We start from the raw sequence: 22,911 nt of genomic DNA, 5'->3' as shown, positions 1-22,911 counted from the left end.
CTTTTATGGAAGTTGTTCCATACCTCTGATCATTACCTGCCCTTTTCTGCACTTTATTTTTTAAGGAGTATGTCCTTTTTGAGCTGGGATGTTCCTATGTGGTAACCACGATGTCGTGCACCATTGGTTTGTATGTACTTATTTATAATTAAATTTGTATTCTGCTATTACAAAATTATCTCCAAACGGATTACAACAACAAATAATAATGGGAAGCATAAACAGAGGACGGTGTAATAATCTTTTCTTTTTTCCTAATTATATTCTTGAAAATTCATAATATTCTATCAGTAAGCCAATGTTTGTTTTTAGAGAAGGATCCACAGTGACTCACTCCAAGATCACTCTCCCTTATTGTGTATGGGATGTTTGCATTTTTCTCCAGGTGCATTACTTTGTGCTTTTCTATGTTCAGTCCTTCGGTGTTATGAGATCTGTAGCTGTGCTTTTGATTATCCAGAGTGTAGAATGCTCACTAATGATGCTGTATGTCTATGTGCTATTTAGAATTGCATTAATTATTACAGTTACAGTGATTATGACAAATAAAGCATACTTTTAGCATAGCTGATCTTAGTTAACTTGAAAAGATAATTAAAAAAAATTAAATTCTATGCTATTTAATTTTCACAGAAGTGTAAACATGGAATTCTTTGTCACCTTTCTGCCAGGTATCGTACTGGATTCAAAGAACTTGCTCTCCTTGACCTTTTCTTTCTTAAGAGCAGTAAAATTAGAGGGCAGCAGTAGCATGGGATACAGAAATTTAAAGATTGAAATACAAATAACCGTTTCTAAAAGGTGCAAAGCATTATTCAATGATGTGGTTATTTGTCATATTTGCAGTTCCTGAAGTGTTGGACAAATAAAATATTTATATACGCCTTAGGCCTCCTTTTGTTTGTCCAAGGTGCCTGAAGTTCCACCTTTTTTTTTTTTTTTTTTTCTTTTCCTCCAAGAATTGTTTTAATTAGGCCAAGATTGCTCCATAACTTCTTACAGGGTAATTGTCACACAGCACACATAGCGCAAAGTCAGAGGGCCTGATTTTCAAAATCATTTACGCTCATAAATGGCTTTCAAAAATTGCTACGATAATGTTAAAATTTACGTGCGTAACTCTTTTGAAAAATTCACCTGCACGAGTGTAAATCCATTTTGAAAATTTGCAAATGTGTTTGGAACCAGTGCTGACATACATGTACAGAGTTGCACATGCTTGGGAGCAGGTATAACCATGTGTGAGTATATTTATGCACATTACTTTCATAAATCAAAAATATGCATGTAAATCATGTCTCAACCCCTCTGGGAAAACCTCTTGTAGTGTACAGCCACCAGGTATGTAATTTTTAAAAGGCCTTTTACAAGCATAAAACTAACATTTTATGCACATAAATACTTTTTAAAAAATTACCCAGTTAAGGGTCGATATTGAAAGGCTAGCCAGCTAGTTAAGTTAGCTGGATATACGTAGCCGGGATATTCAGCACCGTTGAATATGCTCAGATAACTTTAAAGTTAGCAGGTATAACTTATCCAGCTAAGTTAAGGGGTTATTTTCTAAGGACTTATCGCACGCCAACAGGGCCTTTTTGCGGCAGTAACATTAAAATTAGGGGGAGGGGAGGAGTCGGGGCAGAGTTAGGGAGGAGTCGCCGGCAGTAGCGAGGGATTAGCACCACTTTTTACGGTGATGCTATGCCCGGGATAGCCTGCAGCTGGCTGCACTGCGGCAGGCGAAATCACAACGCTGTGGTGCGATTGGCTGTGGGTTATCGGCCGCCCACCCCCTCCCTCCTTTGTCCTCCCCCCCTGTTCCCTTTAGCACAGGCTTAGCTGCATAAGTGTGAATATCGCCACTTATCCAGCTAACAGGCCGATACAGTACAGTGCGCCCTGGTGGAACGCACTGTTAACCTGCATTTGGACGCGCCGAGACTGATAGCACCCGCAACATGCAAATGCATGTTGATGGCCCTATTAGTCATTCCCGCGCGATACAGTAAGTAAAATGTGCAGCCAAGCCGCTCATTTTACTTTAAGAAATTAGCACCTACCCAAAGGTAGGCGTTAATTTCTGCCGGCGCCGGAGAAGTGCACAGGAAAGCAGTAAAAACTGCTTTTCTGTGCACCCTCCGACTTAATATCATGGCGACATTGTCATAATCCGCTATGCTGATGGGAGGAGCAATCAGATAGGAGTAGCAATCTGATGTATTCCGTAGGCGGAGTAGTAATCTGTTAATATAGACTGCTGGAGATCGTAGTGGGTGGATCCTTGGGCCGGTAGCAGATGACCACGCCCCGGGGGAAGATCCCGAGAGGGACCACCGGCTAGGCTTAGAGTATGGAGACAGACACACACTAGTTCTTTTATTAAACAGGTCTTGAAACCACCAGAGGTGGCAGTAGTGAGCTGAAATGCCCGGCAGGGCTGAAGTCCCTCAGATACTGGAACAGCGATCCAGGATGGCTGAGCTGTTGAGAAACTGTAGACAGTGAGTAGGCAGGGTATGCAGAGTTCATGAACAGAACTTAGATGACAACATTCACATATTGGTCTCAGGGAGCTCAGGAGCTGGAAAGGATAGGCTCTCGAGGAGCGAGTACCTGGTTCCAGGGAAAGCTCTGAGAGAGCAATGCTAACTCACAATGATGTAGTCAGTGATGGCTTCCAGGCAGAAGAGAATCAGCAGATAGTCAGGAACGAGGGCCCTCGAGGAGCGAGTACCGGTTCCTTTCTGTAACCTGAAAAGTAAAGAAAGAGCGAGGCCCCCGAGGAGCGGGTACCTCTGGTAAGTCCTAGGAGGCAGAGTAGCTTAGGTAGAGTAACCCGAACCCTTGCTAATTCGATTTGTTAGCGATATCAGAGACCTTTAAATATCAGAAGCGGATGACATCATCTCAGGGGGACGCCCGTGAGGTTCGCGCCCTTGCTGGTACTTCAATCGGAGCGCGCCCGCGCACCCTAGGCTTCAGGCAACATGGCGGATCTGCAGCATCGAGCCGGTCCGGGAACACCGGAAGGAGACGGCAGGGAGACGCCGCGGCAGCCAGCCGTCCATCAGACCTGGAGGGAGTCGCCACAGAGGTAAAGAGGGCGGAGTGAAGACGTCTGGCAGTGACGGTCGCAACAGATATTAAGTTGGAGGCCCCAAAAGTTTAAAAAAAAGTAAAAAAAAAAAAAATAAAAAAAAAAAAATTTTTAAATGGGCCCGTGGCTCGTGGGTTGAAAACCAGACGCTCGGTTTTGCCGGCGTCCGGTTTCCGAACCCGTGGCTCTCAGCGGGTTTGAGAACCAACGCCGGCAAAATTGAGTGTTGGCTGTCAAAGTCACTGACAGCCGCCGCTTCCATCAAAAAAGAGGCGCTAAGGACGCGCTAGTGTCCCTAGCGCCTCTTTACCGCGGGCCCTAATTTAAATAAATTAAACTACTGAATCGCGCGCCGCTCTCCTGCGTGGTTTACTGTATCGGCCCGTAAGTTAGCCAGATAAGTAGCTACTCCCCATCCTGCCCACTTCTTAGCCAGAAAAGTAGTTATCCGGCTAAGTGGCAGCTGCTGAACAGGGCTGCATATTCAGATGTCTCTACATAGCTGGATAAGTAAGGACTTATCCTAAGTGGCACTGAATATCAGCCTCTTAACGTTTAAAATTAAGAAAACAGGAAATGCAATAAATATAACATTTTGCCCTCCGTTTCAGTTGCAGGGTTATTCTGTTCTGAATGGCCAGTAGGGATGTGCAGCAGTTTTTTTTATTTTGCTTTTAATGTGCACTAATTCTGAGTTAGTGCACACTATAAATGAAACAAAATAGGAAAAAAAATACCAAACCAAATGAAATGAAAAACGATACCAAATGTTTTGGCTGCACACCCCTAATGGCCAGCTAAAAATTCACGTTCAGGCATGCAATAAAGAAGATCCACGTCTCTCTCATATGGCCCCCCATCTCCTCAGCAGTTGGTGACTTGCTGCAGTCCTGTAAGCTATACTAACCGGAGTCCATTCGTCTCTGCTAAGGGCTTTAAAAAAAATCCTGACAATGTATCCGTGCTCCGTGAAAGAATACAAATGATTCTATCTTGAGTTTGAAATATGCTGTTGAAATGCCCCCTCAACCCTAGTTAAACCCACCTTAAGCAGGGTCTGCTACGATCTCTCTCATATTCCATTATTAGTTTCATCATAGTTTGCATAGGACTCTTTATCCCTTTTCAGACAACCAAAATCAATCTGCTGATGTCAGCAACATCTGGAATTCAGTAGAAGAAGCGCATGGGGTATGCTCACAGCGTGATGTTAACATGAACTAAGGGCAACAAGCCAAAAATGCTTGTCTAAACTTCAATCGGCTCACTGCCTCATTAAAATATCCTTTCAAACGTGAACCCTAGCTTCATAGAAAATAATGGGGGAAAACCCATTAGAAAAATGCACATAAAAAGTTTTTATTAGAGTGAAAAATTAAATAGGAATAGCTTTGGAAGGTAGAACGGCAGTATTTAATGCCAATGTATGGCCCATGTTATCCTGAGACTGAAATATAATATAATTATAATTTAATATAATTATAGTAATCAAGTGTAATTAGATATAAGCAGAAGGATCAGAAGATGCAAGCAACACCAAAAAAAACAAAATAAGGATAAATAAAATAAATGTAAAACAGTCATAAAATGAATAAAACAATTCAAACTATTAGAAATCCAACAACCTAATCTCAAATTGCTAAAACGTGAATGGATCATCCATGTATTCTGCTTTCAGCAAAAAAAGTCTTATTAATAATTACTTCTAACAGTACACCACCAAGATGTACATAAATGAGTCTTTTCAGTCCTTATGGAATGTCATTTATCAGAAGATGTGAGATATTCTTGATTATCCCATGTTCTGGGAAAAGTTAAGCGTTTTATTTTCAACAGGCATGTGGAATTAGCTGAGACATGGGGCTACCCGTTCTTAATCTTTTAAAGGAAAGCTGCAGAAAAAGGCAGACTATCTGTGTTAAATTAATTTTTATTAATGTCACATTTGTTTAAACTTATTTTTAACTAATTCATTTTATTTTTTCATTCTGTTTTTAACCATGTAACCCACCTTTGTCGTCATACTTCAAACTATGCAGGATATAAAAAAACTTTTAAATAAAAGCTTGCTGAAAAAGCCAAGTCTTTAAGCATTTAAAAATCCTGTAGTCATTTGATACACATACTTCCCTGGGAAAAGCATTCCAGAGATTAGGGACTATTCTCACCTCAAACCTCATCTTAGAGTATGGTGACACACAAAGAAATGATTCCTGGACTGATCTTAAAGTCCAGTAGCAGCATATATGGCCAGCACCATTCAAAGCTTGAAAGGCTGAAGATATAAGAACATAAGAAATTGCCATACTGGGTCAGACCAAGGGTCCATCAAGCACAGCATCCTGTTTCCAACAGTGGCCAATCCAGGCTAAAAATACCTGGCAAATACCCAAACACTAATTAGATCCCATGCTACTGATGCCAGTAATAGCAGTGGCTATTCCCTAAGACAATCTGATCAATAGCAGTTAATGGACTTCTCCAAGAACTTCTCCAAACCTTTTCTAAACCTAACTACACTAACCACATGTTCTGGCAACAAATTCCAGAACTTAATTGTGCGTTGAGTGAGAGAATTTTCTCTGATTAGTTTTAAATGTGCTACTTGCTAACTTCATGGAGTGCCCCCCCAGTCCTTTATCTGAAACAGTAAATAACCAATTCACATTTACCCGTTCTAGACCTCTCATGATCTTAAAGACCTCTATCATATCCCACCTCAGTTGTCTCTTCTCCAAGCTGAACAGCCCTAACCTCTTTAGCCTTTCTTCAAAGGGGAGTCATTCCATCCCTGTTATCATTTTGGTCACCCTTCTCTGTACCTTCCCTAGTGCAACTATCTTTTTTTTTTTTTTTTGAGATGCGGCGACCAGAATTGTACACAGTATTCAAGGTGCGGTCTCACTATGGAGCGATATAGAGGCATTATGACATTTTCCATTTATTTACCTTTCCCTTCCTAATAATTCCTAACATTCTGTTTGCTTTTTTGACTGTTGTAGCACACTGAGCCGACGATTTCAATGTCAGCTCAGTGATGCCTAGATCTTTTTCCTGCGCGGTAGCTCCTAATATGGAACCTAACATTGTGTAACTACAGTATTGATTATCTTTCCCGATATGCAACACCTTGCACTTTTCCACACGAAATGTCATCTGCCATTTGGATGCCCAATCTTCTAGTCTCTCAAGGTCCTCCTGCAATTTATCACAATCTGTTTGTGATTTAACTACTCTGAATAATTTTGTATCATCTGCAGATTTTATCACCTCACTCATTGTATCCCTGTCCAGATCATTTATAAATATATTGAAAAGCACCAGTCCAAGTACAGATCCCAGAGGCACTCCACTCTCCTACTCTGTTTCCTGTCTTTTAACCAGTTTGTAATCCACAAAAGGACACTGCCTCTTATCCTATGACTTTTTAGTTTTTCTTAGAAGCCTCTCATGAGGGATTTTCAGATGCCTTCTGAAAATCCAAATACACTATATTTACTGGTTCACCTTTATCCACATGTTTATTAACCTCTTCAAAAAAAGAAGCAGATCTGTGAGGAAAGACTTGCCTTGGGTAAATCCATGCTGACTGTGTATCTTAAATTGTGCACAGAAGTGCATTGGCTGCCAATGTAACTCCCTCAGTATTGGTGTTATAATCGCATGATAGATTATACCTGACAAGACAGGCAGCTGAAATATGGACTAACCACAACTTTCATAGACTTTTCAATGGTAATTCATTATAAAGGAACTTGCAGTAGTCCAGCCAAGATGTAATCAGCACACGTATCACAGCTGTTAGACTTGATTTATCCAAAAATGGGCTCAATTTATGTATTCACGTCAGCTGAAAAAAGAATGCAGCTTCAGACACTGAAACAATTTAGTCTTCTAAAAGCACTCCTAGACTGTGTACCTGTATCTTTAGTGGGAAGGAAAACTCATTAAATCAAAACTGGAAATGTATTTAAATTCACTATCCTACTCACCTCTAAAACTTTTTTTGTGTGTGTGTGGATTAAACAGTAATTTGTGGTTAGCCCACTTCTTTATTGCTTTTAAACACACAGATATCCTAGTGGTTCCATCTACTGATTCCCATTTCACAGATAGGTGACCTGGACTGGCCACTGTCAAAAGCTGAATGCTGGGCTCAATGAACCCTGGTCTGATCCAGCATGGCATATCTAGTGTTCTTATAGATAAAGTGGCACATTGTTGGAATAAATGTGGTATTTTCAGTGGCATACTAAGGGAGGGGAGGGAGTGTCTGCCCTGGGTGACGGCCAGGAGGGAGGTACCGTCGAGAGACTGACCCAAGGCCACTGGCAGAGCAGTAATATCTGGTGGGCCACAAGCGGAGCCCATCCTGCTCACAGGAGAAGACACAGGCGGCCCAGCACGCCACTAGCTTAACCCATCCTGCTCATGGCAGGAGATGGAGGCAGCCCAGCATGTTGCGAGTGGAGCCTACCCCACTTGCAGCGGAAGACAGGGAAGAAAAAGGTCGGATAGCCGCAGGCAGAGTCCATCCCGCCTGCAGCTGAAGGAGGGAGTTGCCTATAATAACCGCACGTGAGCGTATGTGATTGAGAGAGGAAGGAGTGAGATTGTGTGTGAGTAAGAAACTGGGAGCACATGTGTGTATGGGAGAGCAGGTGCATGTGTGTATGTAAGTAAGAGACTTGGGAGCATGTGTGTGTGCATGCGTGTGTGTTTGAGTGTGAGAGAGGGAGTCTGTGTGCAGAGTAGTGTGAAAGTGTGTATGCGAGAGAGAGGGAGCCATTATGAGGAAAAGGGGAACCGGATGAAGGTGTGAATCTTGGGAGGGGGGGGGGGGGGGTTGCCAAAGGAAGTATCCTCCCTGGGTGCCAAATTCTTTAGGAGTGCACTGGGTATTTTACAGCAGATGATTCAATGATCTTCCCCAATGGTTGTATATAAAACAACAGAGTCTGGATCCTGGGGTACCCCCACAAATAAGGGCCTAAGGTTGTGATAAGTCTTGTAAAGTCACGGGCTAATTTCTACCCTCTAAAAAATGAGTGAAACTAACTATTAGCACTACCACCAATACCCGTATTTATCAAATAGTTTAACAAAATAACATGATCAACCTTGTCAAAAGCCAAAGATAGGTCTAATAAAATAAAACATGTCCTGTATCCCTTTCTAGGCTTAAATCATTCACTATGGGGAGACTCAAGATAGTGTTGGAGGAGTAAGATATCTCACTGTTAGCTCCACATCCTGCTAAAATTTTGTTTTCTTTCATTTCTCTCATGGGTGGAAGGGGGGAAGAGAAGGAAAGGGAAGATAAATGGGCTTCCCTCTGAAGGCACACCTTCCCTGGTACTTATTCCTCAGCTTTTGGAACTGGTGTGAGACCAAAGATTCAGAGATTTCCCTTGTTGCTTGTGGAGAAGCAAAGGTGTCATTCAGCCCCAGTAGATCCCTCTATGAGCTCTTGGGTCCAAGAAAGCTGCAGCCATTGAGGAAACATGAGAAAGATACTGCAGAGCCCTTCTTGCAGACTCTGTGATGGAGCTGGGCAGGAGCTGTAGCTTCTATGACCATCCTTGGAGTTGGTGTTGGACTAATGCTGGAGCTGGTGATAGAATTGGAGGCCAGAGCTGGAGGCACTAGCTAGGTGAGGGGAAAGCAAGGTGCCGGTGGGCTGATGGCAATAGTTGAGGTCTCAATCAACCCATGGGCTTCATCTCTTGAGAAAGCCAACATCACAACCTCATAGGCTATTTGGTAGGTAATGACGCTTGAAAAAAATGAGTAGTAAGATAACAAAGGACTCTCTTGAGACTGTTAAGGAAAAAGTTGGCAGGCTAGAAGGGTCAGCGGTGGAACAAGCTGAGAAAATTGAGACCATGGAAGCACATGCTGTCATGCAAAGTTTTAACTCAAGTATTGTGCAAGATAGTACCTTTACAGCATCAGAAGATCAATCTGAAACTTATGTGTGAGGGCTCTCAATTTCCTACAAGTGCCTTATCAGTCTGAGAGAGACGTCAAGAAATATCTGACTCAGATTGTGAAAACTCCCTTGAATAAAGTCTTCTACCTTTTGTATAGGGAGCATTTGGAGGGGCAGCCTGCAGTATTAGACTAGTTGAAAGTATTGGTGGATAGTTTGGATTTAACTGCATTCCTAAAGGAGTCTGTTTGAAGAATGGATTACGTGTGCTACTTTATTGGCTTCATTTGTCCTGAGACAGACAGTGATGAGACTTCTTTTGTTTTTAAGAATAGCATATTGAGGATAAGAGAATAAATTTAGTACAGGTATCAGGAAAATCAGCACTAAGCCTCTAAGTTATTTCTCCTTTCTCTGGATCCACCCCTGTTTAGGAACCTTGAAATCCATATCTAGACACAGTGGGGCAGATTTTATAAATCTGCGCACACGCGTACTTTTGTTTGCGCATCAGGCGCGAACAAGAGTACGCGGGATTTCAATAGATACGCGCGTAGCCATTAAAATCCGAGGTCTGCGCGCACAAGGCTGCCCAAAATCGGCAGCCTGCACGCGCCGAGCCGCGCAGCCTGCCTCCGTTCCCTCTGAGGCCGCTCCAAAATCGGAACGGCCTCGGAGGGAACTTTCCAACCACCCCCCCCCCCCCCCGGCCCTATCTAAACCCCCCCTACCTTTGTCGGCAAAGTTACGCCTGCTGGAAGGCTCATTTCATGCCTGTTCTGGACTTCCCAGTGGTACCTGAACTGGCTAAACTCTTTTTCTAACACATCTTCCAGCTACATGGGCTTCCATTTCACATTTGCTCTGATTGGGGAGTTCATGTCACAGCCCACTATTGGAAAGGCTTGTGCAGGAAGTTTGGAATTATTAGATTTCACATCAGCTTACCACCCCAGAGAAATAAACAAACCGAGCGAGTGAATTGGTCTCTAGGCCTTTCTTTTTCTTTTTTCTTTTTTAATTTTTAATTTTATGAATTTTCAATATCTATTACTGGAAATAACAATCTTGTCATATGTAATATTATGAAAACATATATAAAGGCAATGAATACATTCAATCAACTTTTTTTTTTTGTAGTAATTGAATAATAATATTATCTCATATGCAAGTCTTTTACCAAAACTGAAGATAAATCTAAGTGATAACCATAATTAGGTCTCAAGGCCTTTCTACGAGTATCCGAATCGACGGCAAAATAATTGTGCCACTCCTTCAATGAGCTGTATTTTCCCATAATAACCATGTAAATAGTTCCACAGGCTAATCACCCTTCTACATTGTGTTTGGGCATCACCTCCATATACCAAGTCCTGTCCTGATTGGCTGCTGGGCAAGGGTAAGCAATCTGATAGGACACGAACTCCAGAAACTGTGGTAGAATACATACCAGTTCCTAGAGCAAATGGCAGAACTTTAAAAAAAAAAAAAAATCATGTGGACAAAAACACCATCTAGCACCTCAACTGTGCCCTGGAAGCTTGGTTTGGCTCAGTACAAAAAAAAACCCCTGTGCTTGAAAATGTCTTCATTGAAATTTGCTTCGCAGTTTGTGAGCCCATTTTCCATTGTACAGCAACTTGTCCCTGTATCATACAAACTCAAGTTACCTCTATCTTTGCGTATCCATGATGCCTTCCACATACCTCTATAAAAACCTACGTTTCTCACCTGGCCGGGCAGACCTCCCCTTCAGCCCACTGAAGTCTCTATAGAAAGACCCTAAATTTGAAGTCCAGGAGATCCTGGTTTCCTGAAACGTCTGAAATCAGTTACAATATCTAATCTCATGGAAAAACTATGGACCTGAGGAAAATTCTCGGGAGCTGGCCTCCAATCTTCAAGTCCCTCAACTCATATCAGAATTCTACAAGAGGTTCCCCAACAAGCCCAGGCCCAGGAAACTGGGAAGAGGGCTTTGGAGGGGGGTAGTGTTATGTTTGGTGGCTCATGGGATGCACCCATGAGCCACCACATTCACCAAGGATGTTGCGGGCCTCTTCTTTCGGCTCAGACACCACTGCATGGGAACTTGGTCAAGCACGACAAGCCTCACTGGGATGCCACAGTCTGCCTGCTGTCTCTCCAGGCCTGCTTACGCATGCACGTGTATAGCAGTGCATGTTGCTAGCGCTCCTGACTCCTGCGCTCCTTGTCATCCAGCCTTGTCGTCTAGCCTTGACCCATCCAGCATTACTTATTTCGCCTTGTCTTGACTTCTGTACCCATCCAGTGTCTTCATTGTGTCTTTGTCCACCCCTGGCTTGCCTCTTTGGACCTGACCCCTTGGCTGGACCTGACCATGTTTGCCTGCCACTGGATCTGACACCTTGTCTGGACCTGACTATTCTTGCTAGCTGCCTCTCCTGATCTTGACCCATCTCTGACTTTGTTAGTCTACTGCCTGCCCTGACCCAGGTGTGTCTCTGGACTCTAGTTATCTCCATTGCCCTAGGGACCTGCCTAAGTCCTGTCAGCTGGCAGAACCTGAGGGCTCAACCTGCAGTTAAAGCGGCTGGTAAAGGTGAAGCTCCAGACTGTCCAGGGTGCGTTTGCCAGCTGCCGCTGAAGGCTTTGGGGACTCGCTCTTTAGGCTGCGTCCATTACCCGCAGTACTAAGAGCTCTCACATTCGCTGCCCTTCACACTGAATCATGCCATTCAAAATTCATTTGCTCTGTCTCTCCTAATAGGGATCTCGCTTTTTTTTGGGAAGGAGGTCTTTCACATAAATCTCTCTGGCAAGATGCTGTTCTCCCATAGAACCACCTTCAGACCACATTGTCATCTTAATTCTTTTGAGCCAAGATATCACTGGAATAGTTAAGAGTAGTCTCTTGTTCTTAGCAGTTGAAAGAAGGAAAATCTAAATGTCTTCTGTCCTCTGTTTGGTTCTTTCAGCCACATAAGTAAAAGCCTAGGCTTTTCTTTCCCACTTTTTTGAAAACATTTTTATACTGCTTTTTTTTTTCTGGGCTTTGTACTCATGTCAAAGCAATGGTGATTCATTCCTGGGTTCTCTTTATGATCCAAACCAATTGTAGCGTAGGCTTTATAGGTTTGCCTCTTCCAAATAATGTTCTACTTTTTTTGTTTGAAAAATACATCCTTCCTAAAATACCCAGATTCTAGAGAGCACAGTGCACATTAATCTAGGACATCCCTTTTGTTCTGAGCAGCAAATAATTTGGGGTAATATATTCACTAATTTGTAATCACCAAAAAGACCCAGATTTTCTTTCTGTTCTGAAAGCTGAGACTTCAATGAAAGCGGTGTATAAAATGGGAATCAGAAAATCAAGCCTCACATTTAGATTATTTCAATAGCCATTCTTCCCTAACAACGTTTGGCAGAAGAGCAGTTTCTGGTCTTTCCCACTCTACATGACTGAGGCTCTTTGCTTTTGAGAAATTGGTCCTCTATGAGCAATGGTGAATGTCAGAGTAATTTATCATTTAGTAGTTTTCCAATGATTTTGATTCCACCGTCATAGATGACACTGTCACTAATTTAGTTGTGTACAGGGAATATTTTATGCCTAAATTTTTATGTGGCAGTAAATGAAAAATTTTCTTCCAAACTTTCCATGTTCTCTGCTTTTGTTTATTTGCTTTGCACATCTGTCTTTATTTTGTCCTCCTTCAATCCATGTACCCTTATTCCATACTAGTTTTATCCCTGCTTTTTCCCTCTGTCCTGTCTCTCTCGTGAACTAGCCATTGCATCTACAGGTTCCCTTGCTGGCTTTGGTGGGGGGGGGGGTAACTCAGATAATGATCCGCTCGGTATCCTCTTGCCACCCTTCGGAGCAGCTTTAGTAGTCGTCGTCTCCTTGTTGAGCACATTACCTACAACTCTCTCCAGCTCCACTGGCCCTTTTGAACAGGATCTGCAAACTGGTGTCTCCATTGTCATAGCTTGCAGTGCTGCAGTCAGTCACATGACTGTCCTGTCCCCTTGCAATGCATTTTAAAAAAAATTGTTTTTGTTCTTTAAACATCTCCATTTCCTTGATTTACTCTATCATAACATTCCCTTACTAACCTCCCATCTACCCCTCTTTTTTCCATATTACAAATTCACATTTTGTTTTTTTACATTTCATTAGTAGTTTTTACTTGAATTTGACTCTTCCCCCTTTACATATTCTTATATCTTTCTCTTTGCCTTCTTTTTTCTTATTCTACCGCACCCTAATAGTGTTCGTTTCTTCCAGCCTTTTGCATTAATCCTTTTTCTTTCTCTTGTTTATATCCACAGCATCATAACTATTCCACTGAACCCTTCCGCTTTATCCCCAGTAGCATCCTTTTCTCCCAAGCAGTCAGCACCACCACCTGCCTGGGTCCTAGGCAGCTGCACATAGCATTACCCTCCCACTTGCAGCCCCTAGAGGATGGGATTTTTTGATTCCTACTGACATCTTGCTGAGTGGAACACCGCACTATTTTACAGAGCAGAGGGGCTCTGGCAGGGAGAAGGATTGCTATATCTCCCCTGATGTGAAGCCAATTCAATATTGTAGCACAGAAACAAGCTTTACTTCATTTTTATGCAATGAAATACTGGAAAAATTGTTCCCTGGTCATGCAATCAATAACATCTAGACATGAATCACATTTCTCTATAATGCAAACTGTGTGTACGGCTATTGGAAATGAGGTGGAGCTGGTGTGCATTTCAACCAAACCAGGTGTCTAATTCACGACTGAAGGTTTCTTTTTTTTCTTTTCCCTGCCTCTTATGTCCAGATTGGAGAATACAGCTCAAAAGTCTCTGATGATGGAATCCAGTCATAGAAAGCAATTACTCTTGTTCATGCCAAAAATATTATGCAAATCAAAAACTACATACTGTGGTAGGATCTTAATATGCTTTCTACCCTAAAAGTTTTCATTTATTTTATTTACACTTATTAATCACCTCTGAATCACTTGAGGTGATTTACAAAATACTATTAAAATAGAAACACCAAGATCCCCTGTACATCAACTTAAATCTCATACAACAAAATCCTACCCATAAATAAATAACATAACCCCCAACATCCATTTTCCTCATTTGCTTGTGCTAGAGCACAATTTTAATGGCTGTCCAACTTTGTTTCAAACATATTTTAACTTGCCTTTTTTTTTCTCAAATGAGGGCCTAGGATACCCCCTAACATTAGGACAGTTTTACCTACTGCTTCTTTTGGAATAATAAAAGAATAAAAATGACCATAAGAAAGATAACCCAGTGTGTGCATATCATGCCATAATCATAACAGCTCTGCATCTGCCTTCTCTGTCTAAATTTGTATGATTTTTGTTTTATTCCAGGAAAGCTTTAGCCAAAATGTTTTAAAATGTAGGGAGCATCCTAATACATTGAAGAAAGGGGAACATTTCCAAGAGTTAGCATTCGTTTATGCTTGATGCTAACTGTCCATTTTGATGCTAGAAGTGTTTGCTACTTATATTATCTTCGATCATCAGCATGATTACCTCATATGCTTATAGTGATGATTTGCATTATGTACAGCTATATCTCTTATCTTTCACTTAAGCTCCTGGGAGAACTTTTCTTGTATACTTTCAGGAAAGCTATTCAACATAAATAACTGGTGATTGTTGAAAGTCATTTCTAAAGCAAATGTCTCTGTGCCTTTGCCAGCCTTCCTTTCCTTGGAGAGTTATACCTGGGAGGATTTTTTTGGATTTCTATAATTTTATGGACTGTTCAAAACTTAATGATACAGGCTTAGCTTCAACTCATCTGTTTCCATTTTCCTTCTTATTCAATGTGAAATGTTGTCATGCATCAAATTTCTTGTAAAATATTACCAAGCCATGCCATGTGATGTCATACCATACCAGAAGTCGGCTTCACAAAAAAGCTGGCAATTTCTGTATGTTTTCGTATGCTAAATGTGGCTTCAATTATTGAATATTGACCCTGCCAGTAGATATAAAAAATGTTTTGTGTAGAATTATTCTTCTCAGCATGAATCTTTTTATTGTAGGACGATCAAATGAAGAGGAGGAGACATCGGATTCATCAGTAGAAATGCAGTCTAGATCACAGAGTCGAGTAGGACCTACTGGCCATAAAGATCTGTCTTATACTACTGGAGCTATGGATACCCCGGAATCTGATTCAAAAGCAGAAAGAATAGCTAGATACAAAGCAGAAAGACGACGCCAACTTGCAGAAAAGTATGGGATTGCTTTTGACTCTGATTTAGATTCTGATTATTTATCCAGATATCCACGGGTAAGGAAGGATAGTGACACATCTGAAAAGCTGGGAGTAAAATATGACAAAAAGGAGAATGAAAGCAAAGAGATAAGCTCACTTTACTCTTTAAGAACTGAGAGTAAAGAACCGAAAAGCACATCATCCTGTCAATCCAAGCTATACGATTTTCATGAAAATGATCACTTCCAAGATATGGAGACACAGCAGAACTTGGAAAACAATAAGAGGGTGCATGAGTTTAGTACCATAGAACTGACCCATGACTTTCCACCTATGGCCATTGTTGAGCAAGAATCTTCAGTTGATAATGTGCCAAGATCACCAAAGCAAGCTCGTAGGGCTTCACTTACATCACCAAAGCAACAATCTTCGCCAAGTTATACATACAGCGATCATCACTTGCACAGTGACATCAGACAAGGGTAAGCATTTGTACTGCATTCTATAATTGATGATATTATATAAATTAATATTCATAATGTTCTCCAACCCACATAAGGTGTCACCATATTCTTTATAACCATAAGCAGGCTAGTTGTGAAAGTCATGGTTAGCTTTAAATATGAACTGTTAATCATGTGTTTGCTGTGTTTAATCTACTTGGATGCACAGAAATAAAGGTCAGCAAATCCAGTTGTAGGTGATAAATTTTTATTGGACTATTTTTGACAAGCTTTCAGAAATTGTGCCCTCTTCTTCAAGTTGATGTAATTGTGCACTGTACTTCTAGTTGCCCAATATATTTTGCAAGGAATGCTGCTAAAATAGAATAATTATTAGAGACCATCCATCCATCTTATTTAGTTGTGTACCAGTTGAAAAAGATGAGAGACTGATGAAAACCTCAGGTTAGTACTTCATCTCTGGAAAATAAATGTAAACATTTTCCAATATGTGTTTAGGAAAACCACAGTCTAAGGGTTTTCTCTTCATAAAAATTTTGAATTTTCAGCAAAATTTTGTCTGTCTAGATCTAAGCACACAATAAACAAGAATACCAAGCTATGAATCTACCTCAGTGGTGGGCAAACTACAGCCCACAGGCCAAATCAGGCCCATCAAGACCTTTCTTCTGGCCCACCTATCCCTTGCAAATGTTGCATTGTATGCAGCTCACTGATGCCCTGACCTGCCTGCTTGAGTGTCTGTCATCATCCTTAAAGGGCCACGTTGTCACCCTTGATAAGCGCACTAGAATGCGCAACATCAAATGCATGAACAGATAAATCGGAGCATCGGCGCAACTGACTTTAGGCGATGTGTTCCAAATGCATGATAGTGCCATTTAATGATGCGCTGGCAGGGTTCCCACCCTCACCAGTGAGGAGAGGCCCCACACTGGTGGATCCAATGGTATCCAGCCAGCAGGTAGACAATGACATCCTGGGGAGGAGGGCTGATTAGTATGGGTTCTAACTAAAAGGGAAAGGGGTATGAGTAAGGGAATGAAAGAGGGGGTGAGAGTGAGGCATGGGAAGGGGTGAGGGTGGTGAGTGATTAAAAGGGAAGGGAATGAGTGAGAGGGAGAAGTTGAATGACTGAGAGGAAAAGGAGTGAATGGGAAGGAGGGGTGAGTGATTGAGAGCAAGGTAAGGGGATTGAGTGGGAGGGTGAGTGACCCACAGGGGAGGGAAGGGGGGTGACTGACAGAAGGGAAGAGGATAAGAAGGTTGAGTGACTCAGAGGGGAGGGGTGGGGGACTGAAAAGTGAGTGAATGGGAAGGAAAGGGGGAGGGAGGAAGTAGGAGTGAGAAGAAAAGAGGGTAGAAGGGTGCATGAGTGAGCACGTGTGTGAATGAATTTATATGTATATAAGAGAGAAAGGAGGAAGTTTGTGGGTTCCCTCCTGTTCTTCCCCCCCCCCCCCCCAACTAATATACTACAGTCTCGGGATGCCTGGAAATCAAAAGTTTCCAGGTATGGAGGGGGAGTGTTATCTTATTAATTTTAATTATTGGGTGTTTGATATGCAGGCTGTTTTGAAATATTTTATTTATTTTGGGGAAATGTTAGTCTTTATTTATCCTTATTCTTGATTATTAGATTTAGCTCTATTATCTGTTTTGAAATATTTTTATTTATTAGTATGGTTTACTATTTTTATTTATTAGTATGGTTTACTATTATGATTGATGAATTATATTTCTTGATTTTGTTTCATGAGTGGTGGTGGTGATAGTTCTGTTTTTGCACTATTGCACTGCATATGAGTCTGTCTGTCTAGTAGTTTCCAGTTCATTTTTTGGCTACATCTTTCTATTTATACTTTATAGACTTTATGTTCTTATTTAGCCAGGGTTTATCAGTATTCTGCATTTGTGACCGAGGTGAGGTAATCTGCTAGCTGAGAAAATGCTTTGTACCTCTTGCCCTTAAAATGTTGGATTGAAGGTTTTGCTGATTTTTGGTAGAGGCTGGGATCCATGTTTGCAGGGACCCATCAAGCACTAAAACCGGTGATGCTTAAGACCGTTGGGTATTGAAAGGCAGGCAGCAAGTGTTGGGGGTTTGATTGTCATGCTGAGGAGCTCCAAGGCTGGCCACCCTCCCCCCTACTGGCCCCTGTTGTGGCTGTGGCCCCAGCACAAAAATGTTTGCTCACCCCGATCTACATGCCAGTCATGACAATTTAATAGTGGGACAGCTGGAAACACCCCCTGTCCAGGAAACTTGTGTACATTCTTCAACAATACATCTTGTCTTCACTGGCTCATGACCCAGGACTTTGTCTTCTAGGTACCAGATATCCTATTTTGCAAAAAATACATTACCATTGAAGTGTGTTGTTTTTCTTTTGCGATGAAGTATATTTAATACGTTAGTTCAAGAAACGTAAACCATCCAGTTTTCCATTCTAAACAATTAACTTTATAAGTTGAGCCAGGTAGCTATTGTGACCAGGATTTCCTAGCAACTGATTTGACTGACAAAACTGAGTACATCCAGGCCCATGCATGGGAGGGGAAACTGCTCCTAACTCATGTACAGAAAGAGAAGCAATTTCTGAGCAGGGAAGACTCTGTGCTGTTCATGAGAAGGTCAGAAGAGATAGGAAAATGAGGCTTAGGGAGATGGGAGAGGGTGTCAGAGAGGGCAACATGATTGGGAAGAGTGGGAGAGAGTAGGAAATTGAAGGCTCAAAGGGGAAATATGGTTGAGAGATGGAGAGGTTAAAGACAGAGAAGGAGATTTATAGGAAGATGGAAGGATGAGACTAAAGGTAAAGGGATATTTTGAGGGTGAGGCCGCATGGTCTTTCTCTGCCATGTTTCTATCTCGTATGCCTAGCCACACCATCTGTTCAGTTGTACCATCCCTAACACTCCCTCAGAGATCCTCCATGCTCGTCCAGAGAAAGGTGGTGATATGCAGAGAAAGGAAAGAGTTGAAAAGGTGGTGGAGGGAAGAAAGATGGAAAGGAGGAACGTCCAGAGAGAAAAATGAGGAAACAGAATCTGAAAACAGATAAGAAACTGAATAATGAAATGAGGAAATAATAGACAACGATATGTTTATTTTAACTGTATTGGATTTAGTGACTTTTGAATGTGTTAAATTTTTCTGTATTTTATATTGGGCTTATGATAGCTGGAGATTTTTATTTTGGAAAGCACAGTGACTGACATGGAGAGTGCTGGTTTCCTTCTGCTATTGGTAGATTCTGCAGTGCAGTGATTTTTCACAATTTTTGGATTATCTCCATGAATTATAGAAACTATTCTGCTGTAGGGAGGTGCAGAGCAAAAGTTTTCATTTAATTTTGTCTGTTTCTTTTGGACATGTTTTTTTGTTTTGGCTTTAGAAAATAATGCATACTATTTCCCAATACCTAAAACAAAGAAAAAAAGGGAAAAAGACCTGACTCAGTCCCCCGTCCCCCCTCCCCCGCCACCCCTGGAAGTGGCCAAAGTTCCCCTAGAAAGATATTTGGGGGAAAACCCCATTCACATGGCTCTCCCCAACCCCTCCCTTTTATTTAAAAAATACCCTATCAAATTGCCCCCCTCCCCCACCAGACTTACCAAATCACCCTGTGGTCTAATGGGGAGTCCAGGAGCGACTCCCTCCACTCCAGGACCCTAAAGCTGCCATTTTAAAAAACGGTGCCAGCCCTTTGCCCCTATCATGTGTCAGGAGCTACCATTGGCATTAGGTAGCCCTAGTCATATGATGGGACAACGGACCCACAGCATTTTGAAAAATGGCAGTCTCTGAGTCTAGACCACCAGAGAGATTTTGGTAACTGTGTGTGTGTGTGGGGGGGGGGGGGGTTTGAGAGCGTGGGCTAGAGTAGAGACTGTTTTTTGTTTTTTTTTTAAATGGAGAGGTGGGGAGGCCATGTAAACAGGGAGGTTTTCCCTGAATATTAACTTTCGGGGGGGACTTCGGCTGCCTCCAGGTTACAATATTTATCGGGGAAACTTGTGTCACTGTTTACAAATAGGATGCACAAAAAAAAATAATTGTTTTGTAAAAAAAAAAAAAAAAAATTGACATGAAACATGTTGGACAGTGTCATCCTTAGATAACTGAATTTTCTAATTTGCTAGTTTCTTTTGTAACAAACCAGGATCTTAGTACAGTTATAAAATTGTATTTTAGAAATATGCCTCTCTTCTTTTGTCAAACCATTAGGATTTTTCCTGATCTGTCTAGGATAACTTGGGAAGGAAGGAAAGGTATTTTGGTTCTTAAACAGGAGGTACTAGCCTTGGAGGTACATCCTTTTTATTAAGATATCCGTGTAAATATACTGTGAAATACAATATTGATCTGAATTTTGCGCTCCAGAGCTATTGGTTATCTGGGCTCTAGGGAAGTTACATCATCTACAGCCGCAGTTTAGCGCTTGCTTGATTTGTATGATTGCAGGATCAGTCATGTGAATGCAGTTTCTTTAGACTATTTTGTTTTCTTGATGATCTCCTAGATTTACCCTCTTTCCCCTGTTTTTTCTTTCTCTGCTTGGTGTATTGATATAAATGGAGACAAGACTGGTTTTTTTCTTTTTTTTCTTATTGTTTAATATACATTAGCTTGTATTACTCCATTGTATTTCTGTATGCTTTGTACTGTAAAAATTAATAAATAAATAAATAAAAATAAACCCTATTTCTCAAAGAGGCTTCAGAAATGAATAAACTTATTCTCCTAGGCCATGCAGGATGTTAGTCCTCACATGTGGGTGACATCATCAGATGGAGCCCGGCGCGGAAAACTTCTGCCACTATCCATGCATCCAGGCAGAGTCTCTCTTCTTTTCCACAGAGCTGCCATATTGCGGTGGTGGAGCTTGTGCTTTATTTTTTATGGGAAATTTTCCACAAAGTGTGGGGTTTTTTTCTCTCTCTTTTTCTGCGCTGGTTCCCCGTCGGATTTCTCATCGGTCGGTGAACTATTTTCTCTTTTCTTCTTCATCAGTGTCCACCGGTCTTCGTGTCCTTGCGGTCTTCTGCGTGCCTCATGGCAGCCTTAGGCTTCCGTCGGTGCCCCCAGTGTACCCGGACTAGGTCCTTAACAGATTCACATGAAGTGTGCGTCCTGTGCCTAGAAGCATCACACGATATTTGGGGCTGCAAGTTGTGCTCAGAGGACCCCAAAGGGTCGCCGCGCACAGCTTTAGATCGGGGAAGTCTGATCTGTCCACGTCGGCATCAGTGCCCAAGGACTGCTCTTGTCCCTTTGGTATCTCCTCCCCTGAGGTCTTTGGGTGTGAAGGGTGCCAGAGATCAGCCCGTGTCGGTTTCTTCTAAGTATTGGACCTCTGTATCATCATCCTCGTCCTCCTCGCTGAGAAAAGACTGGGCCGAGCACCGTGGGAGATCTCGGAAGCACCGCCTCAGATCTCCGTCCTTCAACGGTGCGGGGCTTGGCTTGGCCACGGTGCTTGCCACCTTGCCCCCCGAAGTGGCCCCAGCGAAAGGAGGCCTCGTGGCCCGAGGGCATCCACTTCGATTCCAGTGTCGGGCCCAGACTCTCCCCCAGTGTCTCGAGGAGTAGCTGGCCTCCCCTCTCCCACCGGATTCACCCCCAGAAATGGCTTAGAGGTGAATTTTAAGAGATGCGCGCACAAAATTGGGAGAATGGCACGCACCTAGCACATGCGCGCTTCTACCCAATCTTATAACATGGTGAGATGTGTACACACGTTGAATCAGAGAAAAAAAAAAGGGGGTGGGTGTTGTGTGGGCGGGGCATAGGTATTCCAGGGCTTGAACAAGAGAGATGGGCAAGTACCTACGTGCCCCGGGGCAAACCTAGTTTCAGTGCTGCATAGGTTTACTTCTGCAATGGAGGAGGTGTAATTTTAAAAAGAAAAAAATACAGGAATTCCTGAGTGATTAAAGCAGCGGTTCTCAACCTGTGGGTCGCGACCCCGGCGGGGGTCGAACGCCCAAAACACAGGGGTCGCCTAAAGCAGGGGTCCCCAACCACCGGTCCGCGGACCGGGACCGGGCCGTGGGAGTTTTTTGCCGGTCCGCGGCGCCGCCAAGCACCGGCAGGTGTGTTGTGCGCTCCCGGTCTCTCCCGCTGCCGTTGCCGCCGGGCTGTCAGCACGTTCAAGCCCAGCGGGAACGGCAGCGGCGCTAGAAGAAGCTGTGCACCCATGGCTGGGCCTTTTCTTCTTCCTGTGCCTGCCCCCTCCCGTGACCCGGAACAGGAAGTGAATCGCGGTGCGTGGGAAGGAGAGAGAGCCGTGCCGCGCGAAAAAGTAGCAGCAGCGGCTGCAGCATCGGTCCTCGAGCAATAGAAGTAGACGGTAATGGAGAAAGGAGACAGCAGCATGAGCCTCCCGCGGCCGATGGGATTCTTCTTTCTTGGCCAGCGGAGGCTGCTGCAGCTCCCATTTGTGCTCGGGGGAGAAGAGGAAGTGAGTGAGAGAAAGAGAGAGAAGCAGCCAGCCAGCCTGTGTGTGATTGACTGGTCAGAGAGCTGATGTGTGTGTGTATGTGAGAGACAATGAAAGTGATTGCTCAGGGAGATGACTGATGTGTATGTGAGAGTGTGAGACATTAGTCAGGGAGGTGACTGATGTGTGTGTGTGAGAGAGAGAAAAAGCATGGAAGTGAGAAGTCTGGGTATGTGAGAAAGCATGGGCGTAAGAAGCCTGGTGTTGTGGGGGTGAAAGAAAGCATGGGAGTGAGAAACCTGGGTGAGTATGCATGCATGAGAGAGAGAGACTGCTTGGTAAGGTGATGGTGCGTGTGAGAGAAAAAGACTGGTGTGTGTGTGTGAATATGAGAGAATGTGATTCAGGGTATGAGAAGCCTGTGCACGTGGAGAGTGAGCATGGAAATGAGAGAGACTGGTGTGTGTGTAACAGAGAGAAAGTGATTATGGGAATGAGAAGCCTGTGCATGTGGAGAGAACAAGCATGGGAGTGAGAGACTGGTGAGTGTGTGTGTGTGTGTGTGTGTGTGAGAGAGAGAGAGAGAGAGAGAGACAGAGAAAGTGATTATGAGAGTGAGAAGCCCATATATGTAAGTAGAACACGGGAGTGGGAAGCCTGTGTGTGTGTGTGTGTGTATGGCATGAGAGAAACTGTTCAGGAAGGTGACTGGTGTGTGTGAGAAAGTGATTA

General features: G+C 42.8%; 1 protein-coding gene across 11 annotated transcripts in view; it reads left to right on the top strand.

The window, feature by feature from the left end:
• The window catches only part of SVIL (supervillin), a 348,412-nt gene that overhangs the window by 160,342 nt on the left and 165,159 nt on the right, over positions 1-22,911 (top strand). For all 11 annotated transcript variants that reach the window (XM_029588612.1, XM_029588613.1, XM_029588603.1 and 8 more), the window contains one exon: positions 15,094-15,751. In XM_029588612.1, coding sequence (XP_029444472.1) covers positions 15,094-15,751 — 658 coding nt within the window. The remainder of the gene's footprint in view (positions 1-15,093; positions 15,752-22,911) is intronic.

The sequence above is a fragment of the Rhinatrema bivittatum genome, chromosome 2 (genome assembly GCF_901001135.1).
Source record: "Rhinatrema bivittatum chromosome 2, aRhiBiv1.1, whole genome shotgun sequence".
NCBI classification, from domain to species: domain Eukaryota; kingdom Metazoa; phylum Chordata; class Amphibia; order Gymnophiona; family Rhinatrematidae; genus Rhinatrema; species Rhinatrema bivittatum.
The sequence above is the reverse complement of the archived record's forward strand: the minus strand, read 5'-3'. Positions and strand labels throughout refer to the sequence as shown.